Source organism: Mustela lutreola, chromosome 1 (genome assembly GCF_030435805.1).
Source record: "Mustela lutreola isolate mMusLut2 chromosome 1, mMusLut2.pri, whole genome shotgun sequence".
NCBI classification, from domain to species: domain Eukaryota; kingdom Metazoa; phylum Chordata; class Mammalia; order Carnivora; family Mustelidae; genus Mustela; species Mustela lutreola.
In genome coordinates, this window is record NC_081290.1 from 67,200,362 (window position 1) to 67,218,839 (window position 18,478).

The window sequence follows — 18,478 nt, forward strand, 5'->3', positions numbered from 1 at the left end:
ACAACTGCTATGTTGAGGAATGGATTTTCATTTGTTTATCCCACTGGTGTATGTTGTACAGCTTTTGCATTTGTAGATCTGGATTTCTCATTAGCTCCGCACAATCCCCAGGTGCTGTATCTCTTCAAATACAGCTCTCCTGTAGCCTCCACCTTCTCCTCGGGCAGCTCCAGTCAACCGTCTGTCAGACTCAGTCTCTCCTTCATGTGTCTGAGCCTCTTTCCTCTTTTCTTTTCTTTTTTTTTTTTTTTTAAAGATTTTTTATTTATTTAACAGACAGAGATCACAGGTAGGCAGAGAGGCAGGCAGAGAGAGAGGAGGAAGCAGGCTCCCCGCGGAGCAGAGAGCCCGATGTGGGGCTCGATCCCAGGACCCTGGGATCACGACCTGAGCCGAAGGCAGAAGCTTTAACCCACTGAGCCACCCAGGCGCCCCTCTTTCCTCTTTTCTAATGTCCTTATATGTGGGTGCATTCTGGGTACATCTTTCAGATCGTTCTTCCAGTTCACTAATTCCCTCTTTAGCAGTGTCTACTCTGTTTATCACAAATCTATTAACATCTTGATTTTAATCATTACATTTTTCATTTCTAAATGTTTCTTTTCCCCAGGTCTTACATGTTTGATAATCTTTGTTGATAAGGTCATGCATGATTTTTTTCTTTTTTAAAGATTTTATTTATTTATTTGTCAGAGAGAGTGAGCACAGGCAGACAGAGCAGCAGGCAGAGGCAGAGGCAGAGGGAGAAGCAGGCTCCCTGCTGAGCAGGGAGCCTGATGTGGGACTCGATCCCAGGACGCCGGGATCATGACCTGAGCCGAAGGCAGCCGCTTAACCAACTGAGCCACCCAGGCGTCCCAGGTCATGCATGATTTTAAAGGATATGGTCTATAGGTCCACCTGGGGAAAATATCTCTCCAAAGTTCCGCATTTATCCACAAAATGCTCCCCAGAATCCAGTTTCAGGGCAAATTGTCTTAGTGACTCAAGTGATCTGCCTACAGATTTTTTCAGACTTTGTACATACTTCTGTCACCTGAGAATGACAGTTCCATTTCTTCCTTCTGATTCTTGTCCCTTTTGTTTCTTCTTACACCTTCACAAACAGAAGTTGTAACAATGGGCATCCTTATCTCTTTTCTTTTTTAAAGATTTATTTATTTATTTATTTATTTGACAGACAGAGATCACAAGTAAGACAGAGAGGCAGGCAGAGAGAGAGGAGGAAGCAGGCTCTCCGCTGCGGAGAGCTGGATGCGGGGCTCAATCCCAGAACCCTGGGATCATGACCTGAGCTGAAGGCAGAGCTTTAACCCATTGAGTCACCCAGGTGCCCCTTCTTTTTTAATCTCAAGGGACAGCTGTTAATGTTTCACTGTAACTACGGCATTTATAACTATGGCATTTATTGTATTTTATGGATATCTTTTATTATGTTAAGGATATGCCTATCTAGTCCTAGTTTTTATTAGAATGAACATCCAACTTTAGCAAACACTTTACTCTGCCTGTGGAGATACACACACACACATACACATTATAAAATAAATATAACTTCCAGAATCATCTATAATTCTATAATATTTCATTTATTTTTATCTTTTATTTTTTCTAAATAGGCTCCAAGCTAGGTATGGAGCCCAATGCAGGGTTTGAACTCCTGACCTTGAGATTGAGGCCTGAGAGGAAATCAGTAATCAGATGCTGAATCAACTGAGCTGCCCACACAAACCCACATATTTCAGAAAGGAGTTAATGGCTTTCTGCACTGCAAACTAACTGCTTCTTTGGTGTGTTTATGTGTGTATTATCTGAAACAAACAGGTTAAAGAAGGAACAAGGAACTTTAAAATGAAATTTGCTTGCCATAATTCACAAAGTAGATAAAATACTATTGAACACAGTACTAATGAAATCTGCTTATCAGGAAAACTGAGCGAATCTCTGAAATGTTACCTTTCTCCTTAAAAGTGTGCCATAACAGTGTGTTCCAATGTTAGCACATGTGGATGGCTGGGGCCACTCGTGAGAACACAGCTGTTGGGCCCCTCCCCAGAGTGACTTTGAAGGTCTGGGCAGGGGCCTGTGTGCCCCGGTGATGCTGCTGGTCTGGAGCCACGGTCCTCAACCAGTCTTCACATACAGGGGTGGGGACTAGGTGTGAGGGCAAGTGAGGAGGCCCCTGTGTGTGCTAGCGCTGTGAGGGAATGTGTGTGACAGGCCACTCAGCTAGTTGACAGAAGCTGTGTCCAGGACAGCTGGCAATGCTATGGGAGGGTCAGGAGGGTCATGTCTGGCAGCCGTGAAAGCCTCATTATTTCAGACAGAAAGGCTTAACACTTACCTTTTGAAATATTCCACTTCCCTCTCTGTCTCATCCATATCCACACTGTCTAGGTCGATATCTTTAGGCAGAAAGACATCATCTGTAAAATGAAAGAAAAGAGGCAAGTCAGATTACAAAAGAACAGATCACCTGGCTTGGCTTAATTTTAAAAATTTCACAAACTGAAAATTTTCTAAAAAATGAGACTTTACAAATAGCCAAGGAAGGGCAGATATCTCTCACCTGCTTGTGAACATACAGGTTCAACTTCAAAATTATGGAACTCACAAGTCTGCTGAGCACAACTGTGGCTCCAGGTCCCACCAGAAGAGACCTGACACCTGGATGCCTGAAGGGACTGGCCTTTACTTGACACATTTACCTGACACGTTTCCATGATGGGAGAAACCTTGAGAAGATTCCTAAAAATCCATCATGCTTACAAGGCTCAGAGTCTGTCCTATGTCCCTACTAGAGGGTGGGAAGGAGTGGGGCATGCTAGCGAACAGAACCCCAGAAGTCAGCCTCATGGGGAAACAAACACTATCCCTTGCAAGTGCCCCTTGCAGCAACAGGACATGACTAACATCAACCTCTATAGGAAGATGGCTCCCCCAGGCATTTAGTTTCTACATGTAACATCCCACAGACATCATCAAACACTTTTCAGGCTGTTCCAATAAAAAGCAAGGCTGTATTTCACTTTTCAGTTAAATCACCCTCTCCCAAACAGGCCAGATGCAGGGAGATTAAGGATTCAGGATTACTCCAACTCCTAGAATCTCAGCAAGTTTGAGGGCTTCAACTTCTTGCTTCTTCTCTGCTCACCCTGTCTGCTGGGCAGGGTGGGACCTGTGGGACGCTGGGCACTTGCTGGCCCTCGGGCGCCAGAGGCTACACCAGTGCACAGCTAGGCTGCTAGGAAGGCTGGCGGTGCAGACACAACACCTGTCCCCAATTTCAGTAACACCTGACCCCATCATCAACAACACCTGACCCCATCATCAACACCACCTGGCCCCATCATCAACACCTGGCCCCATCATCAAAGGAACGTACAGAATCTCCACTTCCCTGCAGACTTTAGCATGGGATAATTTTTTGTCATCTTTAGAAAAAAGACATACTTTTTTCCCTTCACTGGGGCACCGCCACAGGAGCATAAGACATGGTACAGCTGTGTAACAGCAGCTGTCATTTTTGCTGACTTAGACCATCAAGGCAGAGGGCCATCCCATCTGCGAGCTCAAAGAAATGTCTGGGAAGAGCTTCCCTACAGGGACTTGTATGACCACAGCCCCTCCCACCACACCTCTGCCAGCACCCAAAGCTCCCTGTGCCCAGCTTTCCTTCCTCCATGGGGATGCCGACACCCTCAAACCTTTACCACTGCCCTAGACTGCTTTCCTGAGTTGCAGGGCCCTAAAGCTAGCTCTACGGGTGCCGTCGGGCATCTGCCCCCTGGTAAGGGCAAAAGTGTGTCCCTCACCATCCGCTGCGAGCCTGCTCCGTTTCTGACGGGGTCCCTCTGGCCCTGTGTTACTCTCATGTCAACACACCTTCTACGGGCCAGGCAAGTTCTCTGTGAACAGTCTAGGACCTCCTATCTCTACCCACTGCTGCCACAATAGTGCTGACCTTCACCAGCCTCCCAGCTGGGCTCCTTGGGCCCAGTTCCCACCCTGCCCAAGCCAGGCAGTGCAGAGTCATCCTACAACACATCGAGTCACAGCTGCCTGCTTCCACAGCCCAACCATTCTTCTTCAGCCATCAAGACTATTCCAACTGGGCCTCTGTCTAGGTGTTCAACGTGCAGACCTTGCCTGGCTGCTGACCAGACTTGCTGAGGCCTGGTTCAAAGAAGCGCTAATGCATGAAGAAGGGTGACATGGGCAGGGGTGTTTAGAGATACAATGAAAGTGAGGTCTAGGAAAGCAAGTCTCTGATGAACAGTCTTTCATTACTAGTTCTGGAAGAGGAACAACCACAAAAGGAAACAGATCAGGTATATCTGCTGAAAAAGCTGCCGTACAAAGCAATTTTTAATCTTCCTTTCTTCTGGTAAGAATAATCAATACTGAACATCTTGGTATAAGAAAAAAAAAGTGACAGAACCATAACCAGATTCAGTACCAGGAAGACATTTCTCACAACAGCAAAGCTACGTTACTCAGAGTAGAAAGTGTGACCCAAGGATTCATACCCAGCCAGGCTAGGCTTTCTGTATAGGAAACATTTTGCTTTGCAGAGCTCAGAGAATTCTGTACCCCTGACCCTGACTTGAAGACATGTGCCCAAGGGTGAAGAGGACAGGGAACACTTCACAGGAGGACCAACACAAGCATGGGATGTCATCAGCTAGAGACCCATGAATACCCTGTGTCTGACACAGCAGAAATAATCCAGCTGGGAAATGGGAAGAAGACTGTAAAAGGGGGAAGTAGAAGGATGGAAGCAGCTCATGGACTGTTGTCCAGGAAGAAAGTAGGTGTCAGAGAATCTGCCTTGAAGCCCACTGTGGAAGATAAGCAAGGAAACCAAGGATGCCCAAGGATGGGGCACCAAAGGTACAAGTGTGGAGGAATGCACTCAGGCAAGACTGCCAAGTTTCCCAAACACCAATGATTTTCAAAAATAAAAGCTAAGAAAACACATCATACAGAAAAAGAAACAGCAAATATAAAATATATAAATTATAAAATAATATAAATTATAAATGTCATTGGAGCTGAGAAGACCACACACAGTAGTAATAAATGCAAATGGGCTTATACAGATAAGATTTTCTATTTGTGGCTCACAAAGCAGGATTGAAGATTTGTGTTGTCTGAAATCAGAGAACAAGCTAACACTAAGGGATGAAGCGATGAGAGCAGAGGTGCCCCGCCAGGGGACTGGAGACAAGGAGAGAAGGGTCAGTGATCACCATTTTAGACAAAGTAGAATTCAAGGCAAAAGCACAAAAACACAACAAAAGGACATTTCTTCGTATTAAACCCCACAATTCACTAAGAAGGTATTACAGTTAGGAATGGACACCAAATACAAATACCACCTTTATAAAGCAAAACTGCAAGAGAGACAAGAAAACTTAGAAACTCATTAAATAATGAATAACAGAAGACAGGTCAAGAGGACAAAAAACCAGGAAGGAAACAGAAGACCTAACCCTAATACATCATGCAGCTATATACATTCAATACATCATGCAGCTATATACATTCAATTATCACCATGGTAACAGAAAAAAAGCAGTCAGAAAAGCTGGTCACAAGGAAAATATCAGTAAATTCCATAAAGCAGAAATATTATGAACAATACTCTCTGATTACAATACAGAAAACTTAGAAATTATTAATATAAGACAGGCTCTCCCAGGGGAGCCTGAGTGGCTCATGCTATGATCCCGGGGTTCTGGGATCAAGCCCAGTATTAGGCTCCCTGCTCGGCAGGGAGTCTGCTTCTCCTTCTCCTTCTGCCACCCCCACATCTCCCTCCTTTTCTCTCTCTCAAATAAAAAAATCTTAAAAAAAAAAAAAAAAAAGAAAGAAAGAAAGACTCTCCCACCTGGAAACCTAAAAGGCACTATTCAACTACTGGACAAAGGGGGGATAAAAATAAAGAAATTCCTGAACTTCTTAAAACAAAACAACAATATGCCAATGGAAACATCATCAGACTGAGGTATATTTAAAGGAATGATCAAAGGAAAATTTGAAATGCTAAATACTAAATAAATACTAAATACAATAAAAATGATGGAATAAAAACAAATGAACTAAATTCCCAAATCAAAAAATTAGAGGGGCGCCTGGGTGGCTCACTCGTTAAGCCGCTGCCTTCAGCTCAGGTCATGATCCCAGGGTCCTGGGATCGAGCCCTGCATCAGGCTCGGCGGGAATCCTGCTTCTCCCTCTCCCACTCCCTCTGTTTGTGTTCCTTCTCTCACTGTGTCTCTCTCTGTCAAATAAATAAATAAAATCTTTTTAAAAAATTAGAAAATAAACAAAAAAGTGAAAGCAAGTACAGGAAGAAAATAAAGATAACAGTAGGAATTGATGAGATATTAGAAAGAACAAAAGTAAACCTGGTTAATGAATTAAGAGCCTGTTTTTTTTTTTAATATGAATAAAACAGATGAACTGTTTTTTCTTTCTTTTTTTTAAAGTAGGCTCCATGTCCAATGTGGGGCTTGAACTCATGACCCAGAGATCAAGAGTCATATGTCCCACCCACTGATCCAGTCAGGCAGCCCCAAAATAAAAGACAAACTATTAACTAGCTGAAAGAAAGAGAATGGGAACAGAACACAAATATATAAAACACCGAACGGTGATTAAAATAGCCTCACTGGAAGGCAGGCTACAATGGCACTAGGAAGGAGGAGTAGAAAACCTTAGTTTTTTTTTTTTTTTTTTAAAGATTTTATTTATTTATTTGACAGACAGAGATCACAAGTAGGCAGAGAGGCAGGCAGAGAGAGAGGAGGAAGCAGGCTCCTGCTGAGCCCGATGTGGGGCTCGATCCCAGGACCCTAGGATCATGACCTGAGCCGAAAGCAGAGGCTTTAACCCACTGAGCCACCCAGGCGCCCCGAAAACCTTAGTTTTATCTGGCCTCAGGAATTCAGCTAGCTAACTACCAAATCATTCTGAACACCTGCGAACTCAACCAGAGATCGAAGATAAGAACAGCAGCAACTCTAAGAACAGGAAAGCAATTACTTTCTGGACGGTAGGAGGTACGGAGAAGTGAATCTGGGGCAGTATATGGGAGGACAGATCATGGGGGAGGGAATCTCCATCAAGCCGGCTCCTAGCAGTGAGAGAGCTGCGGAGCACAAAATCAGAACTTTTAGAAGTCTGCTCCATGGAGGGACATCGCTCCAGAGGTTTAAGTGAGGAGTAGAGCCCTTGTGGGGACACTGTGGTTTTAGGACCCACAGGGTCACAGAAAGACCAGGGATACCTGCCTGCGTGTGGCAGAGCTCCCAGGTATCAGAGTGGGAAGGTGGCTGCAAAGATACCTAAGACAAACCTAACCCAAGAGGCAGAAGATCTGTACTCAGAAAACTATAGAACACTCATGAAAGAAACTGAGGGAGACCCAAAGAAATGGAAAAATGTTCCCTGCTCATGGATTGGAAGAACAAATACTGTTAAAATGTCTATGCTACCCACAGCAAGCTACATATTCAATGCATTCCCTATCAAAATACCACTCACTTTTTCACAGAGCTGGAGCAAATAATCCTAAAATTAGTGTGGAACCTGAAAAGACCCCAAATAGCCAAAGCAATGTTCAGAAAGAAAACCAAAGCTGGGGGCCTCATAAATCTGGACTTCAAGCTCTATTACAAAGCTGTGATCATCCAGACAGTATGGTACTGGCATAAAAACAGACATACAGATCAATGAAACAGAACAGAAAGCCCAGAAATAGACCCTCAACTCTATGGTTAACTAATCTTTGACAAAGCAGGAAAGAATAGCTAATGGAAATAAAACAGGCTCTTCAACAAATGGTGTTGGGAAAATTGGACAGCCACATGCAGAAGAATGAAACTGGACCATTTCCTTACATCACACACAAAAACAGACTTAAAATGGATGAAAGAACTAAATGTGAGACAGGAATCCACCAAAATCATAGAGGAGAACACAGGCAGCAACCTCTTCAACCACAGCCACAGCAACTTCTTGCTAGACATGTCTCCAAAGGCAAGGAAAACAAAGGCAAAAATAAACTACTGGAACTTCATCAAGACAAAAAGCTTTTTCACAGCAAAGGAAACAGTGGAAAAAACCAAAAGACAACCAACAGAATGGGAGAAGATATTCGTAAATGACATATCGGATATAAGGCTAGTATCCAAAATCTATAAAGAACTTATCAAACTCAATGCCCAAATTATAATCCAATCAAAAACCGGCAGAATAAATGAACAGATATTTTTCCAAAGCAGACACAAATGGCCAACAGACATGTGAAAAAATGCTCAACATCACTCAGCATCAGGTAGATACAAATCAAAATCACAATGGCATATTACCTCACACCAGTCAGAACGGCTAAAATTAACAAGTCAGGAAACAACAGGTCTTGGTGAGGATGTGGAGAAAGGGGAACCCTTGTGCACTGTTGGTGGGAATGCAAGCTGGTGCAGCCACTCTGGAAAATATGGAGGTTCCTTAATAAGTTTAAAACAGAACAGCCCTATGATCCAGCAATTGCACTACTGGGTATTTACCCCAAAGATACAAATGTAGTGACCCAAAGGGGCGTATGTGCTCCAATGTTTACGGCAGCAAAGTCCACAACAGATGTTCACTGACATCTGAATGTCATGGATAAAGAACGAATGGATAAAGAAGATGTGGTATACATATACAATGGAATATTACACAGCCATCAAAAAATAAACATCTGGCCATTTGCAATGATGTGGAAGGAACTAGAGGGTATTATGCTAAGCAAAGTAAGTCAATCAGACAATGACGATTATCATATGATTTCAAAAATCTGTGGAACTTAAAAAACAAGACAGGATAATAGAAGAGAGAATAAAATAAGATGAAACAAGGGAGGGAGACAAACCATAAAAAACTCTCAGTCATAGGAAACAAACTGAGGGTTGCTAGAGAGGAGGGGGGAGGAGGTGGAGGGATGGGTAACTAGGTGATGGATGTTGAGACCATGTGATGTAATGAACACTGGGTATTATATAAGACTGATGAATCACAGGCTTGCACCTCTGAAACCAGTAATACATTATAAGTTAATTAATAGAATTTATATTAAAAATGTTAAAAAAGAGAAAACAGCCATTGAGAAATACGTTTTTAAATACTATATAGTTTCAGACATCTATGTAAATAAGCTGGAAAATCTAACTAAAAGAATAATTTACTATAGAAATATAGTTTATTAAAATTAACCTTATTAGAAACAGAAATACCAAATAGACCAATTTCCATTTCTCTCTTTCTCAGAGACACCAACAAAGGGTTCCGTGTGGCATGCGGGCACTCAAGTTTGTATGGAAGCACAGACACATGAACAGCTGGGACCACAGTGGAGAAGAGTAGGGAGGAGAGGCTTCCCTGAAGTGCACAGGGCCCCGGAGTAACTAGCTCAGTGCAGCAGCGGCACATAGGGAAGCAAGGAGGAAACGACAGAAAGTCAGTAGATGGAAGGTCACAGGGAAACTGAGTGTAGCACAAGGGAGGCACCCTGAACCATGGGGCAAGATGAATTTTTAGTAACTGTTACTTGGTCAGCAGGCTAACCATTTAAGAAGAGATAATCCTGGACCCATGGTTCACACGATAACCAAGAAAACTCTCTCAATGCACTGAGGCTAAATGAGAAAGGCAGAACCCCACAAATGCTGGAAGACACAGGCACACTCCTCTCCTACTTCAGTGTTAGAGTAACACTTTCCGACCACTGTTTACAATCCAGAGGCACTGAAAGATCAATGAAATGACTATATAAAACTGAGAAAGAAAACCTCTGCATGGCTGGAAAGCATCACAGACACGGTCCAAAGAATTATGTATCTGCAGTCTGTGATGCAGGTAAAAGGCCAATTAATATTCCTAATATATGAAACACTCTTAAAAATGCAAGGAAAGAGACCAAAAACCTAACTCAAAAATAAGAAAAAATATGAACAGAAAACACACAAGAAAGAGACAACAGTCCTTTAAAATATGACCTTACTGTAATTAGAGAAAAATGCAAATGAAAGCTACATTGTGGAGTGATGTCACCTCCTGTCTTGGCTTAAGTCACCAGCCTGACAAGACTGCCTGTGCCAGGCCCTCGCCTTCTGACTCGGCACTCCGCTTTGCTGGGAGTTCCCCACCAAATAGCTCCCAGGGCAGCCTGGAACCCTAGAACTCCCAGCAGCCCTGGGAACCCAGACGGCCGAGGAAGAGCTCCGTGCTCCCCACGCACCCTGCTTTCCAGAACATGTTCAGTTGGCGGGAGGGGCAGGCAAAGGGCAAAAGCTCTAGCATGCTACCTTTTGTGTAAAAGAAAGAAACTGAGTAGTTAACTACAGAGAGTGGGTGGAAGTGAGGAAGAAAAGGGAAAACCAGGCTGGGGGTGGGGGAAACCAACCCAGAGGAAAGGCCTCAACTCAAGCCAGGGTTGAGGCTGCACTTCAATGTGCTGGAGTCCTGGCCCGCTGCTCCCTGCCCCTGCCCACTGCTCCCCACCCTGGGCTGCTGCTCCCTGACCCAGGCCACTGCTCCCCACCCTGGGGTTGCTGCTTCCCTCCCCAGACCACTGCTCCTGCATGTGCCCTCAGCCTGGAGACGAAAGAACCATGAAGACGTCACTAAGCAAGCCCACTGTTTTTCACAGCAGGGAGGGTGAGCAATTCTGAACGTGCTTTAGTAAAGCACAACCCTGGTGAGAGGAGGCAGGGGGAGAGGTGACAGGGAGTGCTGCTGGAGCCAACCGTGTGAACTTGTGGTTTTCACTACAGAAATGACATCAGATGCTAGGCTGCGTGCACCATGCCCCGACTCCTGGCTGTGTCAAAGAGAAGGGCCTGGTAGCAACAACACAGCAGCAACACCAAGTTTCTAAATGCCACTCTCCTCTGGAAAGAACCAGGGCTCCCTGGAAAATGGCAGATTCAGCGCTGGGACAGGGAAAATACAGAGTAAGGCCAGAATACCTCCTAGTGCAGGGAAGTACGCAAGTGCTCCAAGAATAGTGGGGTCTGGGGACCTTCAAGGGGGCACCCACTGACTGCATCTAGGACAGCCAGAGGACCAAAACATGCAGTGTCAGTAAAGGACTATAATCTATAGCACAAAGTAAGTCTCCATGAATCCACCGTGATATAAATAACTAAACAAATGAAAACCATACATGGGGCACTGGGGAAGGAAAGTGCCTCCCAAAGAGCACCAAATAAGAGATGTGCAAGGAATAATGATGTTAGAAACACCACTACGTGGCAAACAACTCTGGAACAACCAACCACTCTGGGCAAGACTTGCCAGCAGATGTTCCCAGCAGCAGGAGACCTACATCCCCCATCAGACACTTCCCCTTCCGTGAGCAGAGGGGGAAGCATGGCCCCACAGCAAGGAGACTCCATGCCCCCCGTGACAGACACCAGCAAGTACCCCCACGGCATTCCCATCCAAAACACACAATCTGAATCTGACCATGAAGAAATGGCACACAAAATCAAACTGAGGGGCACCTGGGTGGCTCAGTGGGTTTAAGCCTCTGCCTTCGGCTCAGGTCATGATCCCAGGGTCCTGGGATCGAGCCCCAAAACCGGCTCTCTGCTCAGCAAGTTGGCCTAATGCTCAGGGACTGATTTATTTAAAAAAAAAAAACAAAAACCTGAAATTATTCCAAATAAATTATTCTAAAAAATAGAGACTCTTTAGAAATGTCAAAGTCACGAGAAACTGAAGAACCAATTCATTCAAGGAAATTAAGGAGATCTGACAGATGACCTGGACTGAATCCTGTCTCCAGGAACTGGAGAAACAGCAGGAAGGTTTATAATTAGATCATGCTACAGTATACAGTATACATTAATTTCTTAATTCTGATAACCATATCTGTGGTTTTGTAAGAGACTATCTTTGTTTCAAGGAAATACACAGTGTAGTATTTAAGGGCAAAGGGGCTTCATGTCTGAAATTACTCTCCTTTCGTTCAGAAAAACAATAAAAAAGGGAGAAAGAGGAAGCAGAAGTAGTAACAGTGATTGGGGGGATTCTTTCTACGTCTATAATTATTCCAAAAGAGCAACACAGAACAATGGCCACATGTGTCTCCTGGCTGTAGCAAAGCCACAAGAAGCCCAAAGCCATGAAGAGGCAAGGCAGACCCGGCGACAGGGGGGCCGGCCACACTCCCCCGGCTCCCTATTTACCGATTGAACTGCTGACTCTGTCTCCTTTCTTCTTCCTGTTTTTCTTGCCCTTGCCCTTGGGCTGTGGAGAGTCCGCAGGCACCAGCTTGCTGTCCTGAGGGTGTTCATTGGGGGAGGCGGGCTCTGGGGGGGCTGGATTCAACCGTTCTTCCTTGACGTGGTTCAGCTGCTTTTTGTTATTGTTGTTACTGTTCACTTTTCTCTCCTCCCTCTTCTGCTCTGCCAGGGAAGTGAGGTCAAGCACTTTCGCCTTCGACTCAGTCTGGGGCCGGGGTCTGGGATGGCCTTCGGGGACTCTGGGAGGCTCGGCCGGCTTCCTTGCTGGCTCGCTGCTGGCCTTGCTGGTCTGCTTGAGCTTCTGCTTGCCGCTCCCTTCTTTGTGCTGATGCACCATGTCAAGGAGAAAAGACAGTGGCTCCTGCTGCTTCGCACTGACCTCCTTTGGGAGGAGGAGCCTGGAGTCCCTGGAGTCCCCGGGGCTGGCAGTGTCCCCGTCAGCCCCCGGCCCCAGCCTGGGCTCCGTGTGGTCTCCATGTCTGGCAGGAGAGTGAGATGAGGTTTCTGGTTCTTCCGTTTGCTCTAGTGAGCCATTGTGCATGTTTTCAGAGTTAGATACAGACTCTGCTGCTGCCTGGAAGTTTCTAGCAAGCATGTCCAACTTGGGACAGTCTTTACTTGGCCTCTCCTTCTTCTTCTTTTTCACAGCCCTCAGCTTCTGAAGCTCCTGAAGCCGCTGAAATTCCTCCTCCTCCTCCTGCCGCCTCTGCTCCTCACGGAGGTGGAGGTGCCCCCGGGCCCGGGCCTCTGCTTCCAAGCGAGCCTTCTCCTCCAGCTGCCATGGGAAAAGAAGAGGCAACTTAAGACAACAGTTGAATTTTCTTACGTTAAGGCATTAAAAACAACAACAACAACAAAAACCTTAAAAACAAATCATATAGGGGACGCCTGGGTGGCTCAGTGGGTTAAGCCGCTGCCTTCGGCTCAGGTCATGATCTCAGGGTCCTGGGATCGAGTCCCGCATCGGGCTCTCTGCTCAGCCAGGAGCCTGCTTCCCTCTCTCTCTGCCTGCCTCTCCGACTACTTGTGATTTCTCTCTGTCAAATAAATAAATAAAATCTAAAAAAAAAAAAAAAAAACAAAACAAATCATATAGTAAGAACATAAACCCTGAAATAGCTTATAATAAGCCAAATAGCTTAAAACATACCTAACCCAAATCATTTTACTCTCAAGAATGATCAGATTTAATCTTTCTACTAAAGTGTACACTTGTTACTTTATAGGTTGTAGCGGGGGTGGGTGGTGCTAGTTAACAAGATGTCCCTTAGAGCTTTTGCCCTAGTGGCACTTCTTTAAAACAAAGTCAGGGGTGCCAGGTGGCTCAGCCAGTTCAGCATCTGACTCTTGATCTTGGCTCAGGTCTCAATCTCACTGTCGTGAGTTCAAGCCCCGCATCAGGCTCTGCACTGGGTGTGGAGCCTACTAGAAAAATAAATTAATAAAATAAAGCAAGGTCAAAGCAGCTGCTACATCAGAATCCCGTTGTTGTGCAGCGGCTGGATGACAGGACTCACCAGCTAACCAGTGGCTGGCGCGCTGCCTCTCCAGGCCAGGCTTGGGCCTTCAAGTACATGTCAATGGGGCGTGTACAGAATGTGTACTAAAAACTGGAATTCCTTTTTTCCAGCCTAGCAGAGCATTGAAACTCCCAACATATGTCCACCAGTGTGACAGAGCAAGTGGCACCCTAACATGTTTCCACGTCACACGGCCAACAGACACTAGCTACTTCCACCCTCTAGCTTGGCATGAAGTTCACTTTCAGTCAAGTGAAAACTGGACTTCCCTGGTGACTCCTATTCCAGTCTCGACAGAGACTATTCCTTTTGCTCAGAAAACAAATGAAGGCTGTGAAGAGTGCATGACTCTGCATCCCTGAGCTCCTCCAGTAAAAGACTTTGGCAAATATATTTTATATTTAAAAGTCCTTCCAAAAAAAAAAAAAAAAAAGGAACCGAAACAAAAGTCCTCCCAGGTTTTAGTTATTTTTTACAACATTCCAGTATGCAATATTTGACAAAGACAAACGCTACTTTGAAGAACTTAAATATAAAATTATGTTAAAAATTTAATGGCAGATGTTTTAAAAATTTAACTCAACAGTTCAAGTAAACCTTATTTAAAATCCTTGTTTCATGTGTTCAAAGTGAAGCCTTGGAGGCCACTCCCAGAGTGCCCCCATATCCAGCGTCCAGTGAGCAGAGTGTTTCTCCCAGCACAGGTCGGAGCAAGCCCACCCCAGAACAGGAGCTATAGGGAACCCACAAGCTGGTATGTGGGGTCTTCCTTTCAACAACCAGCCTGTCACCCAGACACTCCGCTGAGATGGGGTGCAGGGCACCGAGCACACAGGGTGAGGGGGCCCTGACCTAACACCCAAGTGGAGAACAGGTCTCACTGCCCCGCTCTAGTGGGGCGGGGCCAACCCCCATCTCCTCAAAGCCCATGAATTGGACCTTGATTAGAACCGTGAGGTATAAGCAGGGATCCTAGCGGGGGATCCAGTTACAATGGTCTCCACAGCACAAGCAGCTGAAAGTGGAGGCACCATCCCCAGCACTCTCTAGGAGTGTCCTCTTGTTCCATGTCTGCTGGGCCTCACAGGGGCCTTGCCTCTTCCCCAGTCACCCATCCTGCCAGCAGAGGCCCTGTCACCCTTGCAGGTTCTCCTCTATGCACAGCTCGGATCTGCCTGCTGTGGCCTGGCTTCTTAGGAAGCTGAAACCAGGACGGCCGCAGTACCATGCAGTCCCGGGCCACTGAGGCATCCCAAAGAGCAGAAGCTATTGGTCCCCTCGCTTGGAGCCGGAACAGGAAGTGAAGAGCACCGTGTCTCACTTGCTAGTGGACCGCCTCTGCATGCCATGTCCGCCGCTGGGCCAACTTGTCTAGTCTTGGTAGATGCCTGCTTCCGTGCAATCCACACCCTGTGGGGAGGTGCCCAGGGCTGTCCGCAAGGGCTGTCCATCTTACTCTTTGACCCTTGACACCAACGCCGTGTGCCTGCCCTCTTCTGGGATGGCTTTGCCTGACTCTCCTCTGCCAGTGGGGACAAGGAGTGGGGGTGGGGAGCACCCAGACTATGTCCTAAGAATGCTGCTGTGGCAAAGGGCCTATCCAAGCCTCATGTCAAAGTAACTTCTTTGCCCACAGTCTCCAAAAGCCCACAGTGGCCCCCTTCTATTCCCTCAATGCCAGAGGCCCCATCCTCAACCTCCCTGGGAGAGAGGCCAAGGATCTGCTGTGGCCACCCACATGGGGCACAGGGACCCAAAGGCTTGTTTGAGATCCATCAATAAACCCATGACACAAAAGGGGAAGCCGTGTCCTGAAAACACATCCTGGGGCTTCTGCCCAGCTACGGCTCAGGCCGCAGAGATAGATATGGTCAGGGGCCCTTGTGGCAGCAGCGTGGCCCTGTGGCCCCGAGGCCCGCCACAGCCTGCGCCGGCACGCGGTTTACCTTCCTCTGCTTGTGTCTGGCTCTCTTAGCGGCTCGAGTGCTGCTCACGGGCTTGGTCTCTGAGCTATTGATGAACTGCAGTAGGTCCTCCACCCTTCGATGGTCAACCACACTCTCTCTGTCCGAGAGCTGGTCTGCTTTTTTAGGCTGCTCTTCCTTCCTCTTGGTCAGCCGCAAACGAAGCTTCTCCCTCATCTCTGCGTAGTTTCTACTTGTCGGTGCAGCCGGAGGCTAAGGCAGTTAAAGGAGAGCATGTCTGAATGAAGCTTCAAGTTTTAATGAGGCTGAATATTGCAAATTTCAGAACATTATTTTTAAAAATGAAAGTTTTTCTTATTACGCCGGTAATACACATTCACGGTAAAAAATAAGGAAGGTAAACGAGTGGCAGCAGCAAGGAAAACCTGTCCCAGAGTGACCAGAAGGTTAATTCTGGCACCGACCCCTCAACCTTTACACGTTCATGAAAATTATGGTAAAGCATGTACACAAGTAGACATTTTTAAACCAGAAAAGAAAAAAAAAAATCACACATACCAATTAATCTACCTCTTACATAATACAGAGTGATTATCTTTTTGTGTCAATAAACGTGTTTGTAGAATCTTTCCGTCCCTTTGTGGGTGTCCTGTTCAGTGCCAAAAGGGAAAAAGAAAACTGCCCTCAACCCCGCTGCCAATACTTCTTCTGGACACTGAACACATGTGTGCACATGTTTAGCAAATGCAGACGGAACAAAGGTAGAGAAAGAGCCAATGACCAGCCCCGGCTTTTCCTCCCAACACTCCCTTGGCCTGCCTGCCCCCCCCCCGCCGCCCAGGGCACCATGGCTGCCATGACTTGGAGGGACAGGCCATTAGGAGTCCCCCAGCACACCCTGCACAGCGAGCGTCCCACTGCATGGCCTGCCACGATCCACACCTAATGACTCCCCGGTTGGCTGGTCAGGAGGTCCCCTGCTCCCAAAGAAATGAACACATGCAGTCACGAAACCCTTACAGGGAGATCTTGGGGCGAACATCTGTTACTGTTTCTGGAGGACAAGGGCACCCAAGCAGGAGGCGCCGGCTTCAGAGCTCAGTGCCGACGGGGCCTGCTGGTGCCCGGCGCCCACCCGCGGTCCCCGGGGCACTTACCCCGCCATGCCCGAAGAACTCACAGTAGCAGCAGTCACAGTACTTGCCCTCCTTCTGGTTGGTGGAGGTGGAGGTGCTGGAGCTGTGCTCGGAGCAGCTGTCCTCGTCTGCACTCTCATCCCCGTCGTCCTGCTGCGGGTCATACACGCCATTCTCGCAGCGGTGGCCCTCGCAGTCAGGGTCACTGCAAAGCCATACACAGGCCAGTTACTGGCTGCGCCCCCCTCCCCCACCCACACCAGCGCCCTGTGGGGGAGAGTGGTAGGCAGGCACCAGCTCACCTGCACACGCTGGGAGGGGCGCTGAGGGGGCCATCAGTCGTGGGGGGTGGGGGGGCTCCTGGGGCCGGACAGAAGCTCTTGCGTGGCTCCACGAAGCCTGGGGACGTGGCGGCACTGCTGGGGAAGGTTGGGGCTGCAAGTCCGGCCAGGTGCGGCGAGGAGGCTGGGCCAAGCGTGGGAAGTGGTGCCAGGCCCGTGGGGCTGTTCCTCGGGGCAGCTGGCACCGCGTGTCGGGGGTCCTCCTTGCTGACGCCGTGGAACACCTCACCTGCAGGCAGGGACGCGGAATGGCACTGAGGATAGCAGACTGGAGTCCGTCTGTCTTCACTACAGCATCCTTGACTGCTTGGTGTGAAGATGCTCTGAGCTGCATGAACTCTGAGGAACGGTGCCAGGAACCCCGCCTGTGCCCCTCACCTGCACCCACCACTGCCAGACACCCCATGGTGTGTATCCCACCCACACACGCTGCGGGGGCTACACTCACCCTCTATACCTCAGCGCGAGCCCTGGGCACAAAGCTGCCTGGTGTGACCAGAGCCCGGGCCTGTGCCATCCACGTGACATTCCCAACCCAAGTGCAACCCCATCCCTCTCCCGTCTTCCCTGCAAGGCCATTAGTAGCTCTTCTCCAACCTGGCCTCTTCTAAGCATTTCTCCTGCAGCAACACAGACATTTTCTCCACCGAGGACAGCTGCCCCCCAGTCTGGGCTCATGCTGTTACGTCTAAGTTGACCAAAATATCTTAGGGGCACAACTTCTGCCAAAGCTGCATTGGCTCCTTCCCCCGTGACCACACAAGAGGCCGTCGTGTCGTTTCACGATGGAGCGGCCACATCCACAATGCTGCTCACACACAGGGAGGACACAGTGTTCCCCACACAGACAGCCACTGTTCTTAATGACCACTGGGGATGATCACCTGGGCTGAGAGTCACCCTGCTGGCTGCACGGGGGCATTTCTCTGTCTGTCCTATCAGGGAGCAGCTTCCCTATCCCCCTCCTTTCTGAACACATGGGGGATTCCTGACCATGTGTGCTACTGTCCATCCCATTACTCTTTCCAATGCTCCAGCTGTCCTGACTGTGGCTAGCAAGCGCCCTTAGAGCCAGTTTCTGTGGGCCCTCGACCTCTGCTTCCAGAACCCTGCTCCCTATGCTCATGCCAGCACAGGCAGCCACGTCTTCCACACACCACAGACACAGTGGCAGCAGGGGCTGCACCCCAGGCCGGCCAGCAGCCCTACTGGCTCCCTCTCCACCAGGCTTCTGTTTTCAGGAGACTAAGAATTCCT

At 47.6% G+C, this 18,478-nt stretch overlaps 1 protein-coding gene across 6 annotated transcripts in view; it reads right to left on the bottom strand.

Moving 5' to 3' along the window:
• FAM193A (family with sequence similarity 193 member A) overlaps positions 1-18,478 on the bottom strand; it is a 167,128-nt gene that overhangs the window by 6,745 nt on the left and 141,905 nt on the right. For 5 of the 6 annotated variants that reach the window (XM_059166642.1, XM_059166632.1, XM_059166672.1 and 2 more), the window contains exons 16-20: positions 17,183-17,450; positions 16,902-17,085; positions 15,766-15,996; positions 12,243-13,074; positions 2,345-2,426 (exon numbers count right to left, since the gene is read on the bottom strand). In XM_059166642.1, the coding sequence (XP_059022625.1) occupies positions 2,345-2,426; positions 12,243-13,074; positions 15,766-15,996; positions 16,902-17,085; positions 17,183-17,450 (1,597 nt within the window). Of the gene's footprint in view, positions 1-2,344; positions 2,427-12,242; positions 13,075-15,175; positions 15,230-15,765; positions 15,997-16,901; positions 17,086-17,182; positions 17,451-18,478 lie in introns of those variants that run through there. The other variant, XM_059166680.1, reaches the window with a different exon arrangement.